Source organism: Eumetopias jubatus, unplaced genomic scaffold (assembly GCF_037043125.1).
Source record: "Eumetopias jubatus isolate StellerSeaLion01/CBP00866 unplaced genomic scaffold, mEumJub1_p1.0 scaffold_8, whole genome shotgun sequence".
NCBI classification, from domain to species: Eukaryota; Metazoa; Chordata; class Mammalia; order Carnivora; family Otariidae; genus Eumetopias; species Eumetopias jubatus.
Genome location: NW_028274814.1, coordinates 17,507,536 through 17,530,651, shown reverse-complemented (window position 1 = coordinate 17,530,651; position 23,116 = coordinate 17,507,536). Strand labels below are relative to the sequence as shown.

Sequence of the window (23,116 nt, the reverse complement as noted above, 5' to 3'; positions counted from 1 at the left end):
ATTTGAGGGAGAGAGAGAGAGCACAAGCCCAGGGGAGGGGCAGAGGCAGAGGGAGAAGCAGACTCCCCTGCTAAACCGGGAGCCCAACAAAGGGCTTGATGCCAGGACCCTGGGATCATGACCTGAGCTGAATGCAGATGCTTAATCAATTGAGCCACCTAGGCATCCCTATCATTTTCTTTATTCACCACTGTTTCTTTTATTTCATGTCCTTGATTTCTTTTCCTTCTTGAAAAGGTTTACTGACTAATTAATTGTTCTTTTATTTAGAAAAGATCTGTGGTGATGGGCTTGCTTAATATTTATGTTATAAACTTAAAATATTTTTAATGGCCTCACTCCTAAATAATAATCAAGTCAGACAATTTTCGAAAGAAAGTCTGTTTATTTTATTTCTAAGTACATGGTGATGGTTCTTGATTTCCTGATATTTACTGTAGTCATTTAGAAGTCTGAGCCCATCTAATTTTCAGTGTTATGCAGATTTTTTAAAAAATATTTATCTCTAATGTTTGAAAATGTCACTATGATGAGTACAGATCATGAATATATTTTTATTTAGATTTTTCAGTGCTCAGAATGCATGTATTTCATCACTTGTGGAAATGGTATGTTATTCTTTTCTAGTAATTCTCTTTTAGTCCCTCTGTTCTGGTTCTCTTGAGTTCCTACTAAATATATGTTCTAGGGGTCTGTGTGTTAGCGTTTTCTATTCGCTGCCCTTGTTCTTTGTTCTTAATTTTGTCTTCCACTTCTGTTATGCCTTTGTAGTTTTAAATGAGGATTTTATATGCTTCTTTTTTGTTTCCTTTTTTAGTATTTCAGGTATACTTCCTTTATTACCCGTTTTTTAGTGCTTGCTCTGAGCTCGTGAACTTCATTTACAACTAATCTAACTCCACTTTCAAATAGCTTATATTTCTTCATGCAATGCAAGTATCTTATAGTAACAAAATATTCCTAATTCCTCCCCCCTGTCCCTTGCATCATTGTTGTCATTCATTTCACTTATATGCAAACTATAATCATCAAATACCTTCTGGCTGTTACTATTTGAACAAACTGTTCTCTTTTAGATCAATTAAGAAAATTGTAATTAAAAGATTTTGCCAAAACTTGGAAGCTACTGATGTGTTTTATTTATTGCTTTCCTAATACTGTTCCTCCCTTTATTTAGATCTGAGTTTCTGACGGGTATCATTTTCCTTCTCTTTGAAGAATTTCAAAGCCGTTGTTTCCTTGTTTATTTTCTGTTTAGATAATCTGTCCATTGATGTAAGTGGGGTGTTAAAGTTCCCTATTATTACTGTATTATTATCAATTAGTTCATGTTTGTTATTGTTTTATATATTTGGGTGCTCCCATATTGGGTCCATAAATATTAACAATTGTTACATCTTCTTGTTGGATTGTCCCCTTTATTATGATATGGTGCCCTTCTTCATCTTTTGCTATAGTCTTTGGTTTAAAATCCAGTTTGTCTGGGGGCCTGGCTCAGTCAGTTGGGTATCTTATTCTTAGTTTTGGCTCAGGTCATGATCTCAGGGTCCTGAGATTGAGTCCCATGTCAGGCTCCACAGTTAGTGCAGAGTCTGCTTGAGATTCTCTCCCTCTCATACTGCCCCTCCTCCTGCTTGCATGCTCTCCCCCTCTCTCTAAAATAAATAAGTAAATCTCTAAAAAAATAAAATCGAGTTTGTCTAATATATGCATCGCTACTCCTGCTTTCTTCTGGCATCCATTTTCATGGTAAATGTTTCTCCATCCCCTCACTTTCAATCTATAGGAGTTTTTAGGTTTAAAGAACCTAAATCTAATAGACAGGTCTTATTTTTTATCCTTTCTGACACTCTATGTCTTCTTAATGGAGTATTTAGTCCATTTACATTCAAAGTAATTATTGATAGATATATATTTATTGACGTTTCATTACTGTTTTATTCTCGCTTCTGGAGATGTTCTCTGATCCTTTCTTGTTTTTGTCAATTTTGGTCTCTCTTTTTTATGCAGAGTCCCCTTTACAATTTCTTGCAGGGTAGTTTTAGTGTCACAAACTCCTATAGTTTTTGTTTGTCGGGGAAACTCTTCATCTCTCTATTCTAAATGAGAGTCTTGCTAGATAGAGTATTCTTGGCTGCAGATTTTTCCCAGTCAGCACTTTGAATATATCATGCCACTCTCTTCTGGCTTGCAGAGATTCTGTTGAGAAATTTCTAGAAATCTCTAGCTAGCCTTATGGGTTTTCCCGTGTAAGTTAAGGACTTCTTTTAAGATTTTTTTCTTTATCACTATATTTTGCAAATTTGATTACAATATGTGTTGGCCTATTTTGTTGATCTTGATGGGAGTTCTCAGTGCCTCCTGGATCTGGATATCTGTTTCATTCCCCAGATTAGGGAACCTTTTTGCTATTATTTCTTGAAATATATTTCTGCCCCCCTTTCTCTCTCCTCTTCTTCCAAGACTCCCATAATCTGAATGTTATTACTTATGATGGAGTCACTGAGTTCCCGAAGTCTCTTATTTTGTTGCATAATTCTTCCTCTCTTTTGTTCAGCTTCATTATATTCCATTATTTTGTCTTCTACATTACTAATTCGTTTCTCTGCTTTTTCTAGCCTGCTGTTCATTGCATCAAGTCTGTTTCCAATCTAATTTATTGCACTCTTCATCTCTGATTCTTTTTTAACCACTTTATCTCTGTGTTAAGGGTCTCACTAATGTCTTTTATTCTTTTCTCAAGCACGATGAGTATCCTTATGATTGTTGTTTTAAATTCTCCATCAGGGGTGTTACTTATATCTGTTTCATTTATATCTCTGGCTGTGGTCTTATCTTGTTCTTTCACTTGGGATCAATTCCTCCATCTTGGCCTTTTATCTAAGTCTCTGGCTTCTTCTTTGTGTTAGAAAAGCCTCTTATGACTCCTCTTGAATATAATGGCCATGAAGAAGAGGTCATGTAGTGTCAAGGTCCTGGCACTTCAGGGAGCATCTCTGGAATGTGCTGAATGCACTCTGCTATTGTGTTCTTGCTTCTCTATCCTTCAGGCCAGTCATCTGCAGAGGCTCTCGTCTGCTGTGGGCAGTGTTTGGTTCCTGGCCTGAATGTGACAAGTTTTAACTAGGAGTGGTCTGGTCTGCTTGTGAAATGAGACCTGAAACCACTTCCACCAGAACTGAAGCCCTCTAGAACTCTTCTGGCCAAAAGACATGATGTGGGCAGGGGTTTGTGCTGGTCTTCTGGGGAAGGGACTGCTGTGTTACAACTGAGGCATGCCTGACTGAGAAGAGCAGTTCTGTCAGAGTGCAGGGGTGTGAAGCTTAGTGTTAGCAAGTTAGGTAGCTAGTATTGGTGCCAAGCTGCTTCCCTTGGGTGGCTCGGTGTTTATGCTGGGAGATGGGGGAGGGAAGTGGTGTCAGCCAACTCCATTTTTCCTGGAGAGACATCTCAGTGAAATCTGCCTTTCATGGATGTGTTCTGAGAAGAGCGAATAATGTCCCCACTGTATTCCCTATGCATTCTTTAGATCAATGTTTCTGCACTGTCTGCCCTCAGGTTGTTTGCCTGCCTTCTCTCTAGAAGTAACACAGTGCTCTCTGGGCTCTATCCCAGCCAAGCTCACTGACCTTTAAAACTTAAGACTTTAAGCCCTCCTAGTTGCAAGAACTCACAAAATTCAGTCCCTCTTTTTTTCCAAGTCAATGACTTTGGGGAAACTTTCTCTTTGTGCATTTCCCTGTGTACTCTTCTATCTCTTACCATTCTCAGTGACCATGGCTCCTTCCCCTCTGCAGCACCCACCAACCATTTCTCCTCTAAACCACATCTCCACTTTCTAACTTCTTCAGTGTGACCTTCTCTCTCCCTTTACTTATGGAGTTTGTTCTGTCAGTCTTTGGCTCAATTTCTGGGGTATTTAGGATGATTTGATAGTTATCTAGTTGTGTTCATGGGACAAGACAAGCCTATGGTCCTCCTATGCTGCTGCCATCTTCTTTTCCTAACATTACTTACAAAACAGGTCTATTGGCTACAAATTCTCTCAATTTTCATTTGTCTGAGAAAGTGTTTATTTCTTCATTATTTTTTAAAGATTCTATTTGTTTATTTAAGAGAGACAGAGAGAGTGCACGCGTGAATTGGGGGGGTGCAGAGGGCGAGGGAGAGAGAGAGAGAATCTCAAACAGACTCTGCATTGAGATTGGAGGCCTATGTGGGGTTCGATCTCATGACCCTAAGATCATGACCTGAGCTGAAATCAAGAGATGGACCCTATTAAAGGCAATCTTCATTTCTGTTACATTGTTTTGTTTGGTTTGGTTTGGTTTGGTCTCTAGCATTTTTTATTCTTTCTTAGAATTTCCATCTCTCTGACTACATTGTCTATCTTTTTCTGCATGTTTCCACTTTTTTCCTTTAGAGCTCTTAACTTATGAATTATCGTGGTTTATTTTTTTATTTTAATTAATTTATTTTTTATTTTATTATGTTATATAAATCACCATATATTACATCATTAGTTTTTGATGTAGTGTTCCATGATTCATGTTTGCATATAACACCCAGTGCTCCATTCAATATGTGCCTCTTTAATACCCATCACCAGGCTAACCCATCCCCCCACACCCCTCCTCTCTAGAACCCTCAGTTTGTTTCTCAGTGTCCATAGTCTCTCATGGTTCGTCTCCCCCTCCGATTTCCAACCCTTCATTTTTCCCTTCCTACTATTTTCTTTTTTTAACATAAAATTATTATTTGTTTCAGAGGTACACGTCTGTGATTCAACAGCCTTATGCAATTCACAGTGCTCACCATAGCACATACCCTCCCCAATGTCTATCACCCAGCCACCCCATCCCTCCCACCCCCCGCCACTGCAGCAACTCTCAGTTTCTTTAATGAAATTAAGAATTCCTTATATCAGTAAGATTATATGGTACATGTCTTTCTCTGATTGACTTATTTTGCTCAGCATAATACCCTCCAGTTCCATCCACATCATTGCAAATGGCAAGATTTCATTCTTTTTGATGGCTGCATAATATTCCATTATATATATATATATATATATATATATATATATATGTGTGTATATATACACCACCTCTTCTTTATCCATTCATCTGTTGATGGACATCTTGGCTCTTTCCACAGTTTGGCTTTGTGGACATTGCTGCTATAAACATTGGGGTGCACTTACCCCTTCCAATCCTACATTTGTATCTTTGGGGTAAATACCTAGTAGTGCAATTGCTGTATCATATGGTAGCTATATCTTCAATTCTTTGAGGAACCTTCATATTGTTTTCCAGAGTGGCTGCACCAGCTTGCATTCCCATCAACAGTGTAGGAGGGTTTCCCTTTCTCTGCATCCCCACCAACATCTGTCACTTCCTGACTTGTTAATTTTAGACATTCTGACTGGTGTGAGGTGGTATCTCATTGAGGTTTTGATTTGGATTTCCCTGATGCCAAGCGATGTTGAACACTTTTTCATGTGTCTCTTGGCCATTTGGATGTCTTCTTTGGAAAAATGTCTGTTCATGTCTTCTGCCCATTTCTTGATTGGATCCTTTGTTCTTTGGGTGTTGAATTTGATAAGTTCTTTATTGATATTGGATACTAGCCCTTTATCTGATATGTCATTTGCAAATATCTTCTCTCGTTCTGTCGGTTGTCTTTTGGTTTTGTTGACTGTTTCTTTTGCTGTGCAAAAGCTTCATATCTTGATGAAGTCCAAATAGTTCATTTTTGCCCTTACTTCCATTGCCTTTGGCGATGTTACTATGAGGAAGTTGCTGCAGCTGAGTTCGAAGAGGTTGCTGCCTGTGTTCTCCTCTAGGATGTTGATGGACTCCTGTCTCACATTGAGGTCTTTCAACCATTTGGAGTCTATTTTTGTGTGTGGTGTAAGGAAGTGGTCCAGTTTCATTCTTCTGCATGTGGCTGTCCAATTTTCCCAATACCATTTGTTGAAGAGACTGTCTTTTTTCCATTGGACATTCTTTCCTGCTTTGTCAAAGATGAGTTGACCATAGAGTTGAGGGTCCATTTCTGGGCTCTCTATTCTGTTCCATTGATCAATGTGTCTGTTTTGTGCCAGTACCATCCTGTCTTAATGATGACAGCTTTGTGGTAGAGCTGGAAGTCCGGAATTGTGATGCCACCAGCTTTGCTTTTCTTTTTCAACATTCCTCTGGCTATTTGGGGTCTTTTCTGGTTCCATACAGATTTTAGGATTATTTGTTCCATTTCTTTGAGAAAAGTGGATGGTATTTTGATAGGGATTGCACTGAATGTGTAGATTGCTCTAGGTAGCATTGACATCTTCACAATATTTGTTCTTCCAATCCATGAGCATGGAACATTTTTCCATTTCTTTGTGTCTTCCTCAATTTCTTTCCTGAGTATTTTATAGTTTTCTGAGTACAGATCCTTTGCCTCTTTAGTTAGATTTCTTCCTAGATATCTTATGGTTTTGGGTGAAATTGTAAATGGGATTGACTCCTTAATTTCTCTTTCTTCAGTCTTGTTGGTGTATAGGAATGCCATTGACTTCTGTGCATTGATTTTATATCCTGCTACTTTAATGAATTCCTGTATGAGTTCTAGCAGTTTTGGGGTGGAGTCTTTTGGGTTTTCCACATAAAGTATCATTTCATCTGCAAAGAGTGAGTGTTTGACTTCTTCTTTGCCGATTTGGATGCCTTTTATTTCTTTTTGTTGTCTGATTGCTGTGTCTAGGACTTCTAGTACTATGTTGAATAGCAGTGGTGATAGTGGACATCGCTGCCTTATTCCTGACCTTAGGGGGAAAGCTCTCAGTTTTTCCCCATTGAGAATGATATTCGCTGTGTGTTTTTCATAGATGGCTTTTAGGATGTTGAGGTGTATGCCGTCTATCCCTACAGTCTGAAGAGTTTAATCAAGAAAGGATGCTGTACTGGGGTGCCTGGGTGGCTCAGTCGTTAAGCGTCTGCCTTTGGCTCAGGTCATGATCCCAGGGTCCTGGGATCAAGCCCTGCATTGGGCTCCCTGCTCTGCGGGAAGCTTGCTTCTCCCTCTCCCTCTCCCCCTGCTTGTGCTCCCTCTCTCACTGTCTCTCTCTCTGTCAAAAAAAAAAAAAAAAAAGAAAGGATGCTGTACTTGTCAAATGCTTTTTCTGCATCTATTGAGAGGATTATATGGTTCTTGTTCTTTTATTAATTATTGTATCACATTGATTGATTTGTGGATCTTGAACCAACCTGGCAGCCCAGGGATAAATCCCACTTGGCCGTGGTGAATAATCCTTTCAATGTACTGTTGGATCCTATTGTCTAGTTTTGGTGAGAATATTTGCATCCATGTTCATCAGGGATATTGGTCTGTAATTCTCCTTTTTGATGGGGTCTTTGTCTGGTTTTGGGATCAAGGTAATGATGGCCTCATAAAACGAATTTGGAAGTTTTCCTTCCATTTCTATTTCTTGGAACAGTTTCAGAAGAATAGGTATTAATTCTTCTTTAAATGTTTGGTAGAATTCCTGTGGGAAGCCATCTGGCCCTGGGCTCTTGTTTGTTGGGAGATTTTTGATGACTGCTTCAATTTCCTTAGTGGTTATAGGTCTGTTTAGGTTTTCTATGTCTTCCTTGTTCAGTTTTGGTAATTTATACATCTTTAGGAATGTATCCATTTCTTCCAGGTTATCTAATTTGCTGGCATATAGTTGCTCTTAATATGTTCTTATAATTGTTTGTATTTCTTTGGTGTTGGTTGTGATCGCTCCTCTTTCATTCATGATTTTATTGATTTGGGTCATTTCTCTTTTCTTTTTGATAAGTCTGGTCAGAGGTTTATCAATCTTATTAATTCTTTCAAAGAACCAGCTCCTAGTTTTGTTGATCTGGTCTACTGTTCCTTTGGTTTCTATTTCATTGATTTCTGCTCTGATCTTTATTATTTCTCTTCTCCTCTTGGGTTTAGGCTTTATTTGCTGTTCTTTCTCCAGCTCCTTTTGGTGTAGGGTTAGGTTGTGTATTTGAGACCTTTCCTGTTTCTTGAGAAAGGCTTGTATTGCTATATACTTTCCTCTTAGGACCGCCTTTGCAGTATCCCAAAGATTTTGAACCGTTGTGTTTTCATTTTCATTTGTTTCCATGAATTTTTTAAATTCTTCTTTAATTTCCTGGTTGACCCATTCATTCTTTAGTAGGATGCTCTTTAGCCTCCATGGACTTGAGTTCTTTCTGAATTTCCTCTGTGATTGAATTCTAGTTTCAAAGCATTGTGGTCCGAAAATATGCAGGGAATGATCTCAGTCTTTTGGTACTGCTTGAGACCTGATTTGTGACCTAGGATGTGATCTATTCTGGAGAATGTTCCATGGGCACTAGAGAAGAATGTGTATTCTGTTGCTTTGGAATGGAATGTTCTGAATATGTCTGGGAAGTCCATTTGGTCCAGTGTGTCATTTAAAGTCTTTATTTCCTTGTTGATCTTTTGCTTAGATGATCTGTCCATTTCAGTGAGGGGGGTGTTAAAGTCCCCCACTATTATTGTATTGTTGTCAATGTGTTTCTTTGCTTTTGTTATTAATTGGCTTATGTAGTTGGCTGCTCCCATATTAGGGGCATAGATATTTACAGTTGTTAGATCTTCTTGTTGGATAGACCCTTTAAGTAGGATATAGTGTCCTTCCTCATCTCTTATTATAGTCTTTGGTTTAAAATCTAATTTGTCTGCTATAAGGATTGCCACCCCAGCTTTCTTTTGGTTCCATTAGCATGGTAAATGATTTCCACCCCCTCACTTTCAATCTGGAGGTGTCTTTGGGTATAAAGTGAGTCTCTTGCAGACAGCGTACCGATGGGTCTTGTTTTTTTTCTATCGAATCTGATAGCCTGTGTCTTTTGATTGGGGCATTTAGCTCATTTACATTCAGGGTAACTATTGAAAGATGTGAATTTAGTGCCATTGTTGCCTGTAAGGTGACAGTTACTGTATATTGTCGGTGTTCCTTTCTAGTATATGTTGCTTTTAGGCTCTCTCTTTGCTTAAAGGACCCCTTTCAGTATTTCTTTTAGGGCTGGTTTTGTGTTTGCAAATTCCTTTAGTTTTTGTTTGTCCTGGAAGATTTTCATCTCTCCTTCTATTTTCAATCACAGCCTAGCTGGATATAGTATTCTTGGCTGCATATTTTTCTCATTCAGTGCTCTGAATATATCATTCCAGTCTTTTCTGGACTGTCAGATCTCTGTGGATAGGTCTGTTGCAAATCTAATGTTTCTACCATCGTAGGTTACAGACGTCTTTTCCCGCGCTGCTTTCAGGATTTTCTCTTTGTGTCTGAGACCCGTACGTTTCACTATTAGATTTTGGGGTGTTGACCTATTTTTATTGATTTTGAGGGGGATTCTCTGTGCCCCTTCATGTCTATTTCCTTCCCCAAATTAAGGAATTTGTCTGCTATAATTTGCTCCAATATCCCTTCTGCCCCCCTCTCTCTTTCTTCCTCTTGGACCCCAATTACTCTAATATTGTTTTGTCTTATGTTATCACTTATCTCTCGAATTTTTCCCTCATGATCTTGTAGTTTTTTATCTCTTTTTCTCAGCTTTATCTTCCATCATTTGGTCTTTTTTTTCACTAATTCTCTCTTCTGCCTCATTTATCCTAGCAGTTAGAGCCCCCGTTTTTGGTTGCACCTCATTAATAGCCTTTTTGATTTTGACTTGGTTAGATTTTAGTTTTTTTTCTCTAGAAATTGTTTCTCTAATATCTTCCATCCTTTTTTCAAGTCCAGCTAGTATCTTTAAAATCATTATTCTGAATTCTAGTTCCGACATCTTACTAATGTCCATATCGATTAGGTCTCTGGTAGTCGGTACTGCCTCTTATTCTTTTTTTGAGGTGATTTTTTCCATCTTGTCATTTTGTCCAGAGGACAATAGATGAATGAGAGAACAAAATGCTAACATGGTAACTACAACCCCAGAAAAATATACACTAAACAAATCAGAAGAGACCTGAAACCAGGGGAAAAAAAAGGGAAAGAAAGAAAAAAGAAAAAAAAAGAAAAAGAAAAAAGATTAAAATTAAAAAGAATATGATCAAATATGATAAGGCTAGTGCATAGATCAGTGCCACACACATAGATTTTGGGCATATTTTGATCTGTTAGAAGAAAGTACCTCCCAAAATTTTAAAGAGAGAAAAGCTCTTATATGTACAAAAATAAGGGTAAATATGCTGAAGGAGTAGAATATGACTGCAAAGATGAGAATTATAAAAGATTTTATAAAGGGAATTAATTAGATAAGAAGTTGGTTGAAAAAGAAAGAAGAGGAATTAAAAAAAGGGGGGGAGAGAATGTGATCAGGGAGGAGACTAGAACAAAGCCATACACTAGAGATGTAGGGTATATTTCTATCTGTTAGAAGAAACTGTATCCTCGAATTTTAAAGAGAGAACAACTTATATATATATACCAAAAATAAGGTTAACTACTATGAAGGGATAGAACGTGACTCTAAAAATGAAAAATAAAAAATATTTTTAAAAAAGGGATTGATAAGATGGTGGTTGAAAAAGGGAAAAAGAAAAACTCAAAGAGAAAAAAGAGAAGAAAATTTAAAAAATTAACTTTGAAAGACTAAAGAATCAGGGGGGAAAAAGCCGTGAATTCTATGTGCAGTGTTCTCCTAGCTCTGGAGTTCTGCTGTTCTCATTGATCGGTAAACTTGTTGTTCTTGCTGATCTTCTGCGGGAGGGGCCTGTTGCTCTAGTTCTCAGATGTCGCAGGTGAAATTGCCCTGCCCTTTCCTGGTCTGGACTAAGTAATCTGCTTGGGTTTGCTCTCAGAAGCTTTTGTTCCCTGCAAGCTTTCCATATGGCTTTGGAAGAGGAGAGTGAAAATGGCGGCCTCCCAATTTCCGCCCGGGAGAAGCTGAGAACTCAGGGCCCTGCTCCTCAGTGCGCCCCCAGAGAAAAGCAGTCAGTCACTCCCATCTCCCCGGTCTCCGCCGCACTCCGTGCTCACCCGGCCTGTGACCGAGCGTTTCTATCTCTGGCACCCGACCCCGTGTGGAATCTCCAAACCCAGCAGATCCCTGTGGTGCACTTCCGTGCCGCTCCTCTCAGGGGAGGAAGGGGAGTATCCCCAGATCTGCTGCTTATCGGGTTCTGCTGGAGGAGCAGTGGCTCGACTGTGCCATGGATAATGGGTTATGGCAACACTGAGCTGACAGCCCACTCCTTGGCTCCAGCTGACAGCCGGCTTCCCTGCTCTGATACCTGGGAGCTCTGCTGCATTCAGGCACCCCTGGTCTTTCTGTGACCCTGAGGGTCCTGAGACCACACTGTCCCAATGAGGGTTCCACCCCCCGCTTAGCCACTGGAGCAACGTCTCTCAGCTGAGTGACTTCTAAAAGTTCTGATTTTGTGCTCCAGGGCTCTATCACTTGCTAGAAGCTTTGGACGGAGTCCCCTTCCCCCGCTGTCTATCCTCCCAAATATGTACTCGGATTCACTTCTCCGCACATTGTACCTTTCAGAAAGTGGTCACTTTTCTGTTCAGAGAGTTGCTGGTATTCTTTTCTTAGATCTGTTGAGTTCGTAGGTGTTCAGAATGGTTTGATCCCTATCTAGCTGAATTCCTGGGACCAGACGAAATTTAGGTCTCCTATTCCTCCACCATCTTGCTCCTCCCCCTCCTCATAGTGGTTTTAAGTTCTTAGTCTTTTAATTCCAACATTCCTGCCATATCTGGGTCTGGTTCTGATACTTGCTCTTTCTCTTCAAACTATGTTTTTTGTTTTTTGCCTTTCAGTGTGCTTTGTAATGTTTTGTTGAAAGCCAAACGTGATGTGCTATGTAAAGGGAATTAAGGTCAATAGGTTTAGTATTACCTATTATGTTTATGTAGCTAGAGATTAGACTCTTTACTGCTTGTCACAGCTGTAGATGCATGAGGCTAAAATTTCATCTGGTATCCTTGTTTTTGTCTTACCCGTTGTTTTGGGTTTCCCTAGACCTTAAATTATGTATGAGACCTACAGTTCTTTGGATAGTATTACCCTATTATTATATAGGACCCCTTTTTATGTGAGTTGTGGTAAGTTGTAAGGAGGAAGAGAAACATTCTAGAGTACTATGATTAGATCTCATTCTTTTGATGAGATTGTTCCTCTGTTACATGACCTTTAGATGTGCTTCCTCCCCCAACATTAGGGGAGAAGGCTGGAGGGGGCTGGATCTGTGTATTTTCCTCCCCTCATATGGAAGGCTAAAGCCTGCTTGAGTTGATATTTCTCTTCTCACAGGTCAGTTAGGTTCTGATCAAACTCCAGTTAGTAAGGTGGTGGTAAATTTGTTTCTTTTTAATATAAGCCTGGTTATTAATAGCTGAACAGTCCAGGTGTTTTTTCATGTCTATTTCCTCAGGACTAATCCTAGTAACAGTACTAGTTTAGGGTTTCATACTTTGTGATAATGCTTGGAATTTTGCACATCCTGTCACTTACTCATAGCCCAAGGTAGTGAATGTTGGTATATTTTCCACCTTAGTTTTTGAGCAGGATTCCCCAACTTTAATCTTTGACTTCCATGAGAGAGTTTGTTCCTCCAGCTTTTGTTTGCAACATTCAAGTTAGTCAGAATCTAAGCTACCACAGCCTGGGTCTGGTCTCAAAGTTTCAGAGTTCTGTGGTTTCAGCCCTACTCATCACTTGGTAGAATTGTTCTTTCCTTATCTTTTGAGATATTTTATGTTGAAATTGATCTGTCTCCGCTTTTGTAAAAATGTGTCTTTATCTTATTTATCATTTCTTTGTGTTTAGTTAGATACAAAGTGTTAACTTAAAATGGTATTTTACTTATAGTCTTACATTTCTCAATAAATAAGAGTTTTACCTAATTTAAATTCATAGTTTTTAGAAATTACAGGAATATATACTAACTTACACAGAAATAACCCATTGAAAAACTTTATTATTTAAAAGTGAAGTTGTAAAATCATAGAAGTATCTTTGTATCTCTGCATTGTCTATATTGTTAAATTTAAGAACAGTGCAAATTTAAAAGTGAAGTTGTAAAATCATAGAAGTATCTTTGTATCTCTGCATTGTCTATATTATTAAATTTAAGAACAGTGCAAATTGGTTTTAAATATCAGATGGGATAAAGTTGATTGATAATATTTTTATATGCTACAATATCCGTACGTGCAGTTTAATAGGACTGTGGTATCTGATACTTCCATGTGTTGGGTAAGAAATTTTGATTATGTTATATGTTAATTATATGTAATTTAATTATAATGTTTAAATTGTATTCCCTTAAACTATAAAGGTTTTTCTATAACTAAAAAGTAGAAAAAATAAAAGGGGAAAGAATTCTGGGAAGAAAGGTGAGGAATTCTTTGTTAAAGAAAGATTGCATTGTGACATTTAAAGAAAATGATGGTAATTTTGTAGCACAGAGGTTTTTTATATCAGGAGATACCTTTTAAAAAGAATATTGAGTTGAAATTTCCTAATTTCAGGAACTAGGAGCAGATATCAGTGTATTTTAAAATCACATATGGAAATGAAAACTTTTAATTTGTAGTTGACATAATCATTTTAAAATATCATATCTCTAATAATCATAAATAAATCAGTAAATAAATAAAACATCCTATCCCTTTAATTAAAATATTAGTGTTTCAAGCCTGATTTTGAAAAGTCCATAAATACAATAATTTTGTTCAAACAGAAAGCAGCTAATTTTTTTCTAAATTTCTTCCTTTTCCTTCATTTTTCAGGTTATTTTATATGGGTAGGAGCTAAGGATGCTTCTACTCTTAACTATGTAGACAGCAGGGCTTATTTAAATAGCTCTGTGTGTCACTGCCTGGGCAAGAGCTGCCATCTTCAATTCTATTATTCCATGGAAAACAGTGTTCTGAGAGTAGGACTATACAATAATAAGGTGAGAAGAAACTTACATTTATTTCAAATTCATTGAATAAGTCAAATTTCTATTTTGGCAACTTGTGTTTCTATTTCTCAGTTGTGTGTAGGCTTTAGGTATTCTTTAACTTGACTTTCTTAGTATACCTTTGAGAAGAAATATTAAGAACCTGTTTTATGAGGCGCCTGGGTGGCTCAGTCGGTTAAGTGTCTGCCTTCAGCTCAGGTCATGGTCCCAGGGTCCTGGGATCGAGCCCCGCATCGGGCACCCTGCTCAGTGGGGAGCCTGCTTCTCCCTCTCCTCCCAGCTCTTTTCTCTCTCTAGCTATCTCTCTCTCTCTCAAGTAAATAAATAAAACTTTTTTTTTTTTTTTAAAGAACCAGGTTTAAGACCTACTGTCATGTAGGTGCGCCAGAGTGTCTCAGTTGGTTAGGTGTCCTATTCTTGATTTCACCTCAGGTGTTGATCTCAGGTTGTGAGTTCAAGACCAGTGTTGGGCTCCATGCTGGGCATGGAGGCTACTTAAAAAATATACTCTCATGTAGAAAATTTAACGTGATAATTTGTACAATATTATTTTTAAAAATTGTTAAAAATTCATGGAAGTATATTAAAGAACTTATAGGTCTAATAAAAATGAGATATTTGAGATTCTGTATTGTTGGCTCTGTATTGACATTCTGATGGGATCTGTTTTGGATTTTAGATCCATATATCACTAGACCTATAATTATCATGGATACAAATTACTTGTTATGGTACCAGTAGATATAATTTTAGTGACTGGTAATTACTGATTAAATACAAACAAATGAGTCATTGGAATGGGAAAAAATGGCTCACTGGGTTGAGTGAAAATTGCAGTGGTAATGCTAGCAAATAAAACAAATCCAAGCTTTTTTCTTTTTCTTTTTTTATACCTAACTTTAACTGAAAACAATCCTCCACAAGTGGAAAAATATCTGAGACACTTTAGGAATTTCTATTGTGAAGAAAATTTATTTATAGATAGAAGTTAAAAAAAATCACAGGGGTAAATAGCAGTCATTCTAGCAATGGGAAACAGTTAACAATAATTGCGGGGATTCTGACAGGAAAAAGGAAGACAGTAAAAACATCCAAGTCAAGATTCTTTTGGCTTTAGATGCTTTGAATAAATCCAGTTGAAACTTCCTCCTGACATTGGCCAGATTCATTTTCCAACAAAAGGTTATTTATCATCTATTCTTACCAAATATCACTAACCCTCTGTCAATAGCATTTTTTTAAAGATTTATTTATTTATTTATTTATTTGAAAGAGAGAGAATGAGAGAGAGAGAGAGAGAGAGAGAGAGAGAGCACATGAGAGGGGGGAGGGTCAGAGGGAGAAGCAGACTCCCTGCTGAGCAGGGAGCCTGATGTGGGACTCGATCCCGCGACTCCAGGATCACGACCTGAGCTGAAGGCAGTCGCTTAACCAACTGAGCCACCCAGGCACCCCAATAGCATTTTTTCTGTTCCATTTGCTTCTGAAGTCTGAAGTGCCATCATAATTAATCCTCAGGTATGACCTATTACCTGCCTATTACTGGGAGAAATGAAAATTCTAGAGGAATTCTCTTTTTTCCCCCCTAGTTCTTTCACATCACCCCTCTCTTTTCTTTTGTATCGTTTGTTCATGTCCAGTCTTTTTTCTTCTACCTCTTCTTTTTCAGAACATTCACAGAGTTCTAAGGCATGAAGTTGAGTGAATATGCTCATTAGATGGCCTAATACATTTTGTTTGTTTGTTTTCATGGATGAGACACAATTTTTAATGTTCTATAACTATGTTATAGTTTTGTGGCATTTTTGTGATAGTATTTTACACTAGAATAATCTCATTGAGTTTATATTATAGTTAAAAGTGTTTTAAAAAATATATGGTCCTGGGTGCCTGGGTGGCTCAGTTGGCTAAGCATCTGCCTTTGGCTCAGGTCATGATCCCAGGGTCCTGGGATCGAGTTCTGCATCGGGCTCCCTGCTCAGTGGGGAGTCTGCTTCTCCCTGTATCCCTTCCCCTTGCTCGTGCTCTCTCTTTCTCTCAAACAAATAAATAAAATAATTTAAAAAATATATGGTCATATGATAGTACTTTTCACATGACAGGTAATTAATATTCACTGAATGTTGAATGAGTTATCTTAAATTTAAGTAGACATTTGTGTCATATATGTCCTAATCCTAAAGATTACTTTAATCTACCCTGAACATTGGTGATGGATTGTAAATTTGGGACTGTATAAGAAAAGATTATAAACAAATTGACTTCAGATACCACATCATATATAAGAAAATAAGGTAATCATGGAGAACTGATCCAATGTATTAATTAGAACCAGCACTGAGTGATGTTTGGCTTATTAGTTTACCCAGTATTCTGCAAGGCAGTATCCTATTTTTTCTTACATATTATTTGCTCTGATCTCTACATATAACATATAACGTATTGGTCACCAATGCAAAATCTGCATCAAAATACATTTAAATTATAAGCTGATGTTTTATCACAGAGTTAAAAAGGACTCCAAACCCATCCTTTAACTCTTGAATTAGCTCTTGATGAAAATGATTGTTTAAATCTTCCATGAATAGAATAAAGAAAATAACCCTTAGGATATGAGCAAGTAAATCAAGAAATACCTTGTAAGAATGCTAAAGGTAGTTTTCTTCATTTTCAGAAGACATCAGAACTTGAGAAGTTGAAAACACAGGTGAAAGGCAAGTTGTTAAATAAAAAGTTGACTATTAGGGTCAGCTTAAGTGTGTAGCAGTTCTAATTTGTACCATATAGCCATCCTTGAGATTAGGTCTCTGTCTATCATCTGTAAAATAATAATCATAGCAACAGCCTATCTTTTATCCTGAAGAGAGTTTCCATGTCAGTGAGCCAAGGGTAGTGGGGCGCCTAGCTTGTGGTACCTTTTACGTATTGCCAGTGGCAAATAGGAAGAACACATAGCTGGGGCAGTGAAGAAAATGCCTTAGAAAGTATCTTTTCTTCTATGAGACCATTTTTAAAGGCCATAATAAACTTTTCTCGAAGGAATGTCTTTGCCAAAGTACATGTCCCTGTTCCCACATTTAATCAAAAGTAGTTTATTTTTAATTTTTAAAAAATTTGTTTATTTGAGAGAGAGAGTGCTGAGCGAGTGAGAGAGAACATGAGTAGAGGGGAGGGGCACAAGAAGAGGGAGAAGCAGGCTCCCTACCAAACAGGGAGCCTGATAGGGGGCTTGATCCCAGGACCGTGGGATCATGACCTGGACAGAAGGCGGACGCTTAATGTACTGAGCCACTCAGGTGCCCCTCAAAAGTAGTTTGAAAAGAACAAAAACAACAATCTGGAATTTGGTACCTTTGATTTCTTTACTGGAAGAGTGAAGGTTAAGCTGAGGTCTCTAGGATATAGAGTGATTCTTTCCTTGAAAGGTAAAATGGCATTATGATCCTGGTCTGAGGGGAGTAAAGACTTTTTAAAAAATTTTGTTGATTGATTGATTGATTTTAAGATAATAGAAAATTAAAACATCACTTGAAAGGTTTTTCTGAGCTGAGGGTTTCTTTCTTACATTGCCACCTGTTGAAAGTAACTAGGTAAGAGTCTGAGAGTGAGGACAGAATAAAATAAAAGCTGATTTTATTTAGTTGGAGTAAACTCTTTTTCTTTTTCATTATTTGTGTTGTCAGACAAGAAAGTGTCATAGAAAAATCTGTATTTCATAACATACCATTAATTTAGGGTACAAAAAGCCATTTAAGTTTAGAAAGAATTCTGCTCACCTTTCAAAAAAATGAAAACACATTCTTCTTCAAGTAGAGCAGAGGGAAATTAATTAGTCATTGTGAAAAAAGAGCACAAATGCTCTAAGTTATTTTCATAAGATGAAAGTGAAGGGACATGATGAATGCAACTTACCAAGCAGTGTCACTTAAAGCATCTGTGGAAGATGTCAGTGTCTCAAAGCTAAATAGCTGAAGTTGCATAGGAAATTATTGAAAGAAAAATTAGTTGTGTGTCCCAACTGTGTGTAACTCCGGTTCATCCTGAAGTGACCCAGAAGCTCTCAGCTGAAAAGATGTCTACCATGGATGTTTCACTGTCTTGTCTAAGGCTTAACAGTTGATATGAATCAGTAATAAAATGAAATACATTTTTTTAAATTTTTTTATTGTTATGTTAATCACCATATATTACATAATTTGTTTTGGTGTACTGTTCCATGATTCATTGTTTGTTCATAACACCCAGTGCTCCATGCAGAATGTGCCCTCCTCAATACCCATCACCAGGCTAACCCATCCCCCCACCCTCCTCCCCTCCAGAAACCTCAGTTTGTTTTTCAGAGTCCATCATCTCTCCTGGTTCGTCTCCCCCTCTGACTTACTCCCCTTCATTCTTCCTCTTCTGCTATCTTCTTCTTTTTCTTTTTTCTTAAAATATGTTGCGTTATTTGTTTCAGAAGTACAGATCTGTGATTCAACAGTCTTACACAATTCACAGTGCTCACCGTAGCACATATCTTCCCCAATGTCCATCACCCAGCCACCCCATCCCTCCCACCCCCGACCACTCCAGCAACCCTCAGTTTGTTCCTGAGATTAAGAATTCCTCGTATCAGTGAGGTCATATGATACATGTCTTTCTCTGATTGACTTATTTCACTAAGCATAACACCCTCCAGTTCCATCCACGTCGTTGCAAATGGCAAGATCTCATTCCTTTTGATGGCTGCATAATATTCCATTGTGTATATATACCACTTCTTCTTTATCCATTCATCTGTCGATGGACATCTTGGCTCTTTCCACAGTTTGACTATTGTGGACATTGCTGCTATAAACATTGGGGTGCACGTACCCCTTCGGGTCCCTACATTTGTATCTTTGGGGTAAATACCCAGTGGTGCAATTGCTGGATTGAATGGTAGCTCTAATTTCAACTGTTTGAGGAACCTCCATACTGTTTTCCAGAGGGGTTGCACCAGCTTGCATTCCCACCAACAGTGTAGGAGGGTTCCCCTTTCTCCACATCCCCGCCAACATCTGTCGTTCCCTGACTTGTTAATTTTAGCCATTCTGACGGGTGTGAGGTGGTATCTCATTGAGGTTTTGATTTGGATTTCCCCGATGCCGAGCGATGTTGAACACTTTTTCATGTGTCTGTTGGCCATTTGGATGTCTTCTTTGGAAAAATGTCTGTTCATGTCTTCTGCCCATTTCTTGATTGGATTATTTGTTCTTTGGGTGTTGAGTTTGATAAGTTCTTTATAGATTTTGGATACTAGCCCTTTATCTGATATGTCATTTGCAAATATCTTCTCCCATTCTGTCGGTTGTCTTTTGGTTTTGTGGACTGTTTCTTTTGCTGTGCAAAAGCTTTTTATCTTGATGAAATCCCAATAGTTCATTTTTGCCCTGGCTTCCTGTGCCTTTGGTGATGTTTCTAGGAAGAAGTTGCTGCGGCTGAGGTCGAAGAGGTTGCTACCTGTGTTCTCCTTTAGGATTTGGATGGACTCCTGTCTCACGTTTAGGTCTTTCAACCATTTGGAGTCTCTTTTTGTGTGTGGTGTAAGGAAATGGTCCAGTTTCATTCTTCTGCGTGTGGCTGTTCAATTTTCCCAACACCATTTGTTGAAGAGACTGTCTTTTTTCCACTGGACATTCTTTCCTGCTTTGTCAAAGATAAGTTGACCATAGAGTTGAGGGTCCATTTCTGGGCTTTCTATTCTGTTCCATTGATCTATGTGTCTGTTTTTGTGCCAGTACCATACTGTCTTGATGATGACAACTTTGTAATAGAGCTGGAAGTCCGGAATTGTGATGCCGCCAGCTTTGTTTTTCTTTTTCAATATTGCTCTGGCTATTCGGGGTCTCTTCTGTTTCCATACAAATTTTAGGATGATTTGTTCCATTTCTTTGAAAAAAGTGGATGGTATTTTGATGGGGATTGCATTGAATGTGTAGATTGCTCTAGTTAGCATTGACATCTTCACAATGTTGGTTCTTCCAATCCATGAGCATGGAACGTTTTTCCATTTCTTTGTGTCTTCTTCAATTTCTTTCCTGAGTATTTTATAGTTTTCTGAGTACAGATCCTTTGCCTCTTTGGTTAAATTTATTCCTAGGTATCTAATGGTTTTGGGTGCAATTGTCAATGGGATCGACTCCTTGATTTGTCTCTCTTCTGTCTTGTTGTTGGTGTATAGGAATGCCACTGATTTCTGTGCATTGATTTTATAGCCTGCTACTTGACTGAATTCCTGTATGAGTTCTAGCAGTTTTGGGGTGGAGTCTTTTGGGTTTTCCACATACAGTAGCATATCATCTGCAAAGAGTGAGAGTTTGACTTCCTCTTTGCCGATTTGGATGCCTTTGATTTCTTTTTGTTTTAATGGGTTTAGATTATCTTCTGAAATATTTGAGACTTGGAAATTGGAGCAGACATCAGAGGGTAAAGGACTAAGTTGAAAATAGACTCATTTTTAGAAAATATTGGCTATGAATGAAATAAGCAAAGCTGAGAGATTAATGCTTATGAGAGTCTGAAAAAGTCTTAAGTGTCATGTGTCATTTGAATTACAATGAGATGTCACCTTCCAGTGCTGTTCTCTATCTCACAGTAGAAGGAGGGCATGCACAGTCTCAGAGCTCAACCTGAGACATATTTATGCCACTCTTCATTTTCACTATACTGATACATGAAAACAATCAATGCATCCATTGCATAAATATTATGAACAATCTGGTTTATCTTTCCCAGGGAAATGTCAAATTAACTTACATGTTTGATAGAATCTAAAGAAATTAGTATTTCAGAACATGGTCATAAATCATAAAGCACAATAACATAGGCAGAACTTAGGACTGCATTATAGACTTTTATTGAGTATGTTACCTTATAGTGTATAGTAGAAACATAATTTTCCATACACTTTGCCAACTAGAAGATGATGATTTTACAGATGCATGACAGATGCATGTTCTAGAAGGCACAAAAAGGTCTTTGATAGAATGATAAGAGAGTCAAATAGAAATATAAACTCCAGAAAATAACTGTATTGTTTGGAACTTAGAATGAATTCTCCCATAGAAAAAAATACATATAGAAATTGAGATTGTGCAGAAAAATATATCTGATAACATTTTTTTTAAACTTTCATATTAAGTGTTTCCCTGTCATTTCTTTTCTAATGTCATGGTAATATAATAAAATGTAGGAGTGTTATTGGGATGAATATTAAAGTAGCTAGTATTATGAATTTCTATTGAGAATTATCTTTTTGAAGTACTTCATTTAAAATTCCATTCAAATGTTTCTTCTGTCCTTACTCTCCCTCATAAGAAAATAAACAGCTTTACTATATAGATGTGATTTATTTCCTTATTTTTTTAAAGACTGTTTTTACAGAGCAGTTTTAGGTTCCTAGCAAAATTAGGGGGAAAGTATAGAGATTTCCCATTTTCCTCCTGTCCCCACACATGCAGAGCTTCCCCATTATCAACATCCTCCATCAGAATGGTACCTTTGTTACAAATGATGAAACTGCATTGGCATGTCCTTATCACTCAAAGTCCATAGTTTACCTAGGGTTCTGCTTGGTGTTGTGCATCCTGTGGGTTTGGACAAATGCATAATGACATATGTCCACCATATATTATCATACAGAGTATTTTCACTGCCCTAAATATCCTCTGGGCTGTACTTTTTCATCCTTTCCTGCCTCCATTTTATTGTTCCTTTAAAAAAAATGTTATATACCTTTTTACCAATACTTTAGGCTTCCTAGTACTGCATGTGGTACAGATAGGGTAAACTCTACTGAAATGTAATTGAGAGAGCACATATGGAAATATGAGAGTAGAGTTTGGGAAATGAGTAATGTCATTTCATTTAAATCAAAGGAAGAAGTAATATCTTGGATATACAGCACATCAACGGACAGAAAATGGGTGAAAGCAGAGGTGTTAATACCAGAAAGCCTGAAGACATTTAAGGTACAAAATGGAAAAACAAGTATTCTTTTATTTATTTATTTTTTCGTAAGTTTAACTTGTAGCTTTGCAGTAGTGAATTTTATCACCCATTGCTAAATTTAAATTAGGATTTAAATTAGGGATGCAGATTTGTGTATTTGGAGAGAGCAATTGCCTACTTCTTTTCATTGTACTTAGCCTTTCCCAGCCACATTACTCCTGTGTAAAGCTTCTTCACTGTACATGGGCTCCCTTCATAGCCCCCTCCAAGCCCAACACCATGCATTGCAAACAAGGAAGCACATGACATTATGAAGCAGATAAATAATAAGTTGGAATTAAAAACCAGTAAAGACTATACAAATGTTTTGAAGACAGTAATTCTTGTCTTTATAAAACATGGTTATATCTACCTGTGCAAAGATATATCCAAAATATATGTATGGTCAGTGGGAATATGGTTTCTTAAAAAAATGACTTTGGGATTTCGTGTTGTATATAGAGTTGAGATTGGGCAGAAAAATATATCTGATAACTTTTTTTTAGCTTTCATATTAAATATTTGTCCATCATTTCCTTCTTTTCTTTTTTTTAAAATTTTTTATTGTTATGTTAATCACCATATATTACATAATTTGTTTTGGTGTACTGTTCCATGATTCATTGTTTGTTCATAACACCCAGTGCTCCATGCAGAACGTGCCCTCCTCAATACCCATCACCAGGCTAACTAACCCATCCCCCCACCCTCCTCCCCTCCAGAAACCTCAGTTTGTTTTTCAGAGTCCATCATCTCTCCTGGTTCGTCTCCCCCTCTGACTTACTCCCCTTCATTCTTCCTCTCCTGCTATCTTCTTTTTTTTCTTTTTTTCTTAACATATGTTGCGTTATTTGTTTCAGAAGTACAGATCTGTGATTCAACAGTCTTACACAATTCACAGCGCTCACCGTAGCACATACCCTCCCCAATGTCCATCACCCAGCCACCCCATCCCTCCCACCCCCAACCACTCCAGCAACCCTTAGTTTGTTCCTGAGATTAAGAATTCCTCATATCAGTGAGGTCATATGATACATGTCTTTCTCTGATTGACTTATTTCACTCAGCATAACACCCTCCAGTTCCATCCACGTCGTTGCAAATGGCAAGATCTCATTCCTTTTGATGGCTGCATAATATTCCA

The 23,116-nt window shown here is 37.7% G+C and overlaps 1 protein-coding gene across 4 annotated transcripts in view; it reads left to right on the top strand.

Annotated features, from left to right (window-relative positions):
* Window positions 1-23,116, top strand: part of MALRD1 (MAM and LDL receptor class A domain containing 1) — an 835,513-nt gene that overhangs the window by 81,358 nt on the left and 731,039 nt on the right. For all 4 annotated transcript variants that reach the window (XM_088025530.1, XM_088025529.1, XM_028114131.2 and 1 more), the window contains exons 8-9: window positions 13,787-13,953; window positions 21,861-21,953. In XM_088025530.1, coding sequence (XP_087881656.1) covers window positions 13,787-13,953; window positions 21,861-21,953 — 260 coding nt within the window. The remainder of the gene's footprint in view (window positions 1-13,786; window positions 13,954-21,860; window positions 21,954-23,116) is intronic.